This window comes from Carettochelys insculpta, chromosome 12 (genome assembly GCF_033958435.1).
Source record: "Carettochelys insculpta isolate YL-2023 chromosome 12, ASM3395843v1, whole genome shotgun sequence".
NCBI lineage: Eukaryota > Metazoa > Chordata > Testudines > Carettochelyidae > Carettochelys > Carettochelys insculpta.
In genome coordinates, this window is record NC_134148.1 from 42,866,150 (window position 1) to 42,872,149 (window position 6,000).

Consider the following 6,000-nt stretch of genomic DNA (forward strand, 5'->3'; position numbering starts at 1 on the left):
AGCCGTGTTCAGGGTTAGGGCTGGGTCACTACCTTTTCAAAGACAGGTGAGCCAATAGACCAGGATGGCAGGATAAGGCCCACAGACCAATTCTGGCCCTCCCGAGCTGCCAGATCCAGCCCAAGCATTGCCCCTGTTGGACCTCAGCCACTGAGCAGCCAGCCTCTTCAGAGCAGCCCCATACTGCTTTAAGCAGCTTTCTGCTACCTGTGGCGCTCTGCTCCAGACCCTTTGGAGAGGGGAAAGCTTTGTGCACTGCCCACAGCTCCTTGCAAAATCTCTCAGCTCCTCTTGGCCAATTTGCCTCCCAGGTCACAATTCCCTCCAGACCCTGTACCCCCTCCTACACCTACATGCCCTCCCAGACCCTTCCACCCAAGCCCCTGTCGCAGCTCACAACCCCTCCTTCCCCCAAAGGCCCTCCCAGACTCCACACCCTCACCTGCACCTGAATGTCCCTACACCAAGCTCTTGCCTGCCCCCAACCTCCATCCCAGACCCCCCATCCCCTCCATAAGAAAGTGCAGCCCTAGAGCACTTACCAAAACCGTCAGAAATGATTGCCCACCCCTGCAATAGACCTTCATCTGCATTGCCCTGAATTTGCTAGTCTACTGCAAACAGAAGCGAGGAGGGGAAAGGCACATTACCATAGTGGACAACTTCCCTTGGGGTTCTTCAAAGCTGGGCTATTCTTCGCGTGGCATGTGGCCAGTGTAGTTGCTCTGTGACTTACCTGTCTCATGCTTTGGAGATACAGAGATATACATAGAACTGGAAGGGACCTCAGGAGGTCAGCAAGTCCAGTTCCCTGCCCTGTTGGCAGGCCAAGCACCATCCCTTCCTTTAAGGAGAGAATTTATTTGCCCCAGACCCCTGAATAACCTCCTTCAGGATTGAGCTCACATCCCCAGGGGTAGCAGGCCAGTGCTCAAACCAGTAAGCTATCCCTCTGCCTGAAACATAGCTGTATCCTTTTGTGCACTTAGCATTCCCTGAACTGTCTCCGCAGCAGACAAACCAGAGCTGCTGCCCTGCTAGAACCTTCCCGTGCAGCTTTCACCCACCTGGATAATATTTATTTTTCTGTCTACAGCTCTTATGCATCTGTTGCTTTGGTGCTGATGAGGGACTTATGTGAGCATTGGAAGCACAGTACAGCTCAGGGCTGCTGGGGTGTAATTCTCTTTCAGAACATGAATTTGATAGGCAGAGGCTAGGACTCTTTCTTCCCACCTCAAGTTAATGGGGAAGGTGCAGTTAGCTGCTTTCGTGGGATGCTGTTGAAAAGCTACATTGCCACTGGCCAAACTTGTAAGGAAACGTGCATGTGGGCATTTACAACACATAAAATTTGTTCCTAGTTGTAACTCTGAAGCCAGCTGTTCTTCATTCTTCCCCACTTCTAGTCGGAAACGTACCAAGAGGATATTTACCCAATGACTCCAGGCACAGAACCAGCCCTGACACCGGAAGAATGGCTGAGCGGAATGAACAGAGGTAAAAGAATGTGTCCTGTGCGAAGAAGTTCCTGGACATAGAAACAGAACTGATCTCTGAGCCACACAGTGAAACTATCTAAATCCATATTCATTCTTCGGCACGTTCCAGATTTTCCGTTGGCCACCAGATGATGTGACAGTGGATGCATAGGTTCTGTGTGTCTACACATTTAACATACAAAATCTACACACACACACACACACACACACACACACACACACACACACACACACACCATGAGGTCATCTAGTCCAGTTCCCTGCCCTCTTGGCAGGACCAAGCACCATTGCTGACATCTATTTGCCCCAATCCCTAAATGGCCTCCTCAAGGACTGAGCTCATAACCCTGCATTTAGCAAGCCAGTGCTCAAACCACTACAGGGACCCTTTTTCAGCTAGTGAGCTGTGCATGGAGGTGAGGAGGAGAAAGTCAGTAAATATTTTTGAGCTCCATCTGTAAGTAAGTTTATTTGTGTTACAGTACAGGTTGAACCTCTCTGTTCTGGCATGCTCTCATCTGGCAACATCTGTAATCAGCATGATTTTAGTGAGCTGGATAACCACTTATCATGGGTGTGGCCAAGTTTCCCATGGTCCCTTAAAATTTGTTTCCAGCCCCCAGTCCTGGCTCTCAGTGTTCTGTGCTGTTATTTTGTTGTAATGTACCCCTAAATGTCTTCTAAGAGCTTAGTAAGATGTGGAAATGTCAGTAATGTGCTAGACAATAGTGACCTCCCATGTTCCAGCAAATTCTCTCGTCCGGCACTGGACAGGTCCTGAGAGTGCCAGACTAGAGAGATTCAACCTGTAATGCCTCAATGCTCCAACTGAAAATGTAAGTCTTGTGTAAGCATGGGAAAGAATGTGTGTGTGTGAGAGAGAGAGAGAGAGAAATCAAACTAGTTAACAAGATTTGATCTGTGTTTGCCCAGGTGCTGGTCTCTTTAGCGCTGCATAAGCTACTCAGTATCCCTTAGAGGTCCTTGAGATTATACCATGGCTGGCCAATATGATTTTAGTGGCGTGAAACTGCCTAGACTAAGTGCCAAGTGGTGTTTCAATCTTATTACCTAACCCAATTAAAAAAAAAAAAGCATCCAACTCTGCCATTTTTTCTAGTCTGGACAAGGCCATAGTGAGACAGTTCATGTTCCAGAAAGCTTAGCATCTATTTAGATAAGACAAACAGCATTCAATTGCCAAGTTTGTGCAGAGGATCACTGGAAAAGGCAGGATTAGAACCCAGATCTCATGATTGCTAGGCTGGTCACCATGATGTTAGATTACAGCTACCCTTGTAGCACCTGAACCACGTGAATATTAAGGAAGGATGTCCGGAAGGACTATGTACATACACACTGTAGCGGAACAAGTGTTAACCTTGTCCTTTATTTTATTTTCTTGCTTAGATCCCATATTGATGTCTCTGAAGGACGGCTATAAAAAAACCTCCCAAGTTGTCTTTAAGGCACCAATAAGGGAGAAAAAAAGTGTTGTTGTCAATGGAATAGACTTGCTAGAAAACGTGCCCCCCAGGACAGAGAATGAGGTAAGCACTCGGTGTTGACTCAGGCTTTGAATGGCTGGCCCCTTAGCACCCATCAATGTATCTCAGGCTCATCCAGTGCAAAACCTTTGTCTGGCATAGTAAGGAAACAAGTGAGAAGATCTGCCAAATATTCTCATCCTGCTGAATTGCACAGAGGTCTGATTCTGTGCCCCAGATGTTAATCTGTGTTGTAGTAACACCTAGCAGCCCTGTCCCGGACCAGGACTGGGCACTAAATAGACACAGAACGAAAAGATGGTCCTGCTCGAGAGGGTCTGCTATCTACATCTCCCCATTAATTTCAGTAGAGACTGTGTTTTACTACAGTCATCATCACTGTCACCATTTGTGGCCTCCCTTGACCTCAGAGTGGATTGAACTGTTCTGGGGCCCCTTCAAACAGCTTGGCTGCAGTGTGCCATCTAGCTTCTGACACCAATGGCTTTCACTATATTTTCCATGGAGATGCTGTAACAGCTCTTTGTACAGTGTTGTAACAAGTTGGGGTAATCTAGGTTGTTATTAAGAAGAGCACCATAGCCACATCACACCAATAGTGGGAATTGAACTCAGATCCACCTTCTCTGAAACCACCTTAACTACATAAAATTCTCTGTCTATTACCAGCATAGAGCATATGGCCCATAGATGAGGTTGTGACCTTCTCAGACAGAGAGCAACTGCACACCTTCAAGATGGTGGCATATAAACACACCAGTTTGTGCATCTCACCTTTGGTTCCCAAGCTGTGAAAATCCCTGTGTGTGTTTCCCAGGGTCAAATGTCAACCCACAGGACTTTGCTGAGGTTTAAGCAGAGAGCATACAAAGTGAACTACATTAATTTCCTAATAGATTGCAATAAACTATTGTTCTCCACACTATGCTTGAAGACTGGGAAAACATTTACACTGAATCCAATATTGAATTTCATTTCACAAATTGAGATGTTGTGCCAAAGCATGTGAGTTAACTGAGTTACCGTGATTATGGACAGGGAAAAATCAATGGAGTACTGCAGGCAAACTGTTATTTCAAAAGGAACAGTGTAATGACATGAATCAAAGGTAGATATTCTGAGAGATGGCAGGAAAGCCGGGGGAAAAGCAGATATTATAAACAGTACCACAATGGTGTACACCTGTTTTTTTCTCTTTCTTTTAAGCTCCTCCGAATGTTCTTTCGACAACAAGACGAGATCCGACGGTTGAAAGATGAGCTCTCGCAGAAAGATATAAGAATTCGACAACTACAGCTGGAATTGAAAAACTTACGTAACAGCCCGAAGAATAATTAAATAATTAACCTCAAGGGACATTTTATAAATAAAGTTTCTTTGTTTATTTGTGCTCTTTTATTTTACTGTATCCACTTACACAGAATATGAGCCAGAAGTCAAATGACCTGCCAAGAGACCATCTGCTAACTGGAAATATGTCCATGTAGTATTATCTAGCACTAAAAAGACAAAAAAAAAAATCAATAAAAAAAACCTGTACGCTATAACTGAAGATAACTGCATGAAAGGAAGCTGGGTTGGTATTTATATCCCAGCATTTTTCCTGGAGTAAATAGAAAGGCAATTTATTCTCAATAGCTAAAAGACAATGGGAACTAACCAACAGGGCACAGCTTAAATCTAACTTGAAATGGAGAGAGAATGAGAAGAGAATGTAGAGTGCCCTTAAAAAAAAGCAATATGGTTTATTGCTATTAACTTTTTCCTATGCAAAGCCTGACAAAGCATGCACACAGCCTACAAAACTGGAATTTTAATTCACTTAAATATCACTGAAAACGAAGGGCCTAATTCACAAATGTTCTCTCCAAAGCCTCTTGCCCTGGCCTTTGTTTAAAGGAGGTTCAGGAAAAAAATCTGTCCTTTGCCCTGGAACTTGTTGCAGAAGTTTCCTTGTTGGGGGGAAGATGGCAAAATTTGAAGTCAATGTCTCAGAAAGTGGCCTCATGATCAAATTTTACTTGGTCAATTGATCTATTCCTCTGTGACCTTGAGTTGTCACTTTCTTAGGTTTCTCTTTATGGAAGCAAGTTACTCTCCTTAGGGGGATGGGAACTGGTTGTATATATGGTTTGTTTTTTGTTTAAACTATTCTAGGTGGATCTGTCTTCCCCGATCTGCTAATAGAGACCTGAGCGTCCTACTTTCTCCTGGAAATGTAGTGGTAAGAATGCTGTCAGAATTGTATGCAAATGGCAGAAAACAAAGGAACCTACCATTGCTCCCTCCACTCCCCTGTCTTAGAACACACATTGTTCAGTAGTAAACATTGCCAAGTTAGCGGTAACCTCCCTCTCCTGCGGAATCCTGAATCAAAGGTGTCTGATGTCTGGGAACTCTGGGTCTGTCATCTGTGCATCCATTCTTCTGCCCACAGCACTGCAAAATGTTTAAACTGCACAATAACTTATATAGACACAATATGTACACAATGACGTTTTTGTGAATTACGCCCTTAATACAGGGAACGACACCAAACTACTGCTACTTTACTTATATATTTCACTTAATTCAAGTAGGACTATAACTGCCTAGCAGTGTCAATGCAACGAGTTTCTTTCCTGTTACTTTACATTGTGCTCTGCACCTACTGCTTTCCCTCCCCTTATAATAAAAGTGCTGTCGTTCGCTATTATTTATGTTACCACAAACGTGATGAAATAAAATGTTTTCAAGATACCAAACCTTGCAAGTGGCAAAGTCTCCTTTGAATTTTTCTCTGTAGCAAAAAGATGTCTGGAGCTGGTAATTAAGTATTTCAGAACTGAGAATGAGTCAGGTTTAGAGGAGCAAATTCCAGGTAGGCTATCAAATGCCACTGCAGGAGACAGAAGTGGAGTACCTTTTCCAGAATTGCCCTGGGAATTCAGGGAACTGACAGTTTATTAACTCATCAGTCCAAATTAGTGAAGTTTAATAAACCTGTAAGC

The 6,000-nt window shown here is 44.1% G+C and overlaps 1 protein-coding gene across 3 annotated transcripts in view; it reads left to right on the forward strand.

Annotated features, from left to right (window-relative positions):
• CORO2B (coronin 2B) overlaps positions 1–5,748 on the forward strand; it is a 117,513-nt gene extending 111,765 nt beyond the window's left edge. For all 3 annotated transcript variants that reach the window (XM_075006823.1, XM_075006822.1, XM_075006824.1), the window contains 3 exons: positions 1,410–1,500; positions 2,913–3,052; positions 4,217–5,748. In XM_075006823.1, coding sequence (XP_074862924.1) covers positions 1,410–1,500; positions 2,913–3,052; positions 4,217–4,348 — 363 coding nt within the window. In that variant the 3' untranslated portion in view covers positions 4,349–5,748. The remainder of the gene's footprint in view (positions 1–1,409; positions 1,501–2,912; positions 3,053–4,216) is intronic.
• The last annotated feature ends 252 nt before the right edge of the window (positions 5,749–6,000 follow it).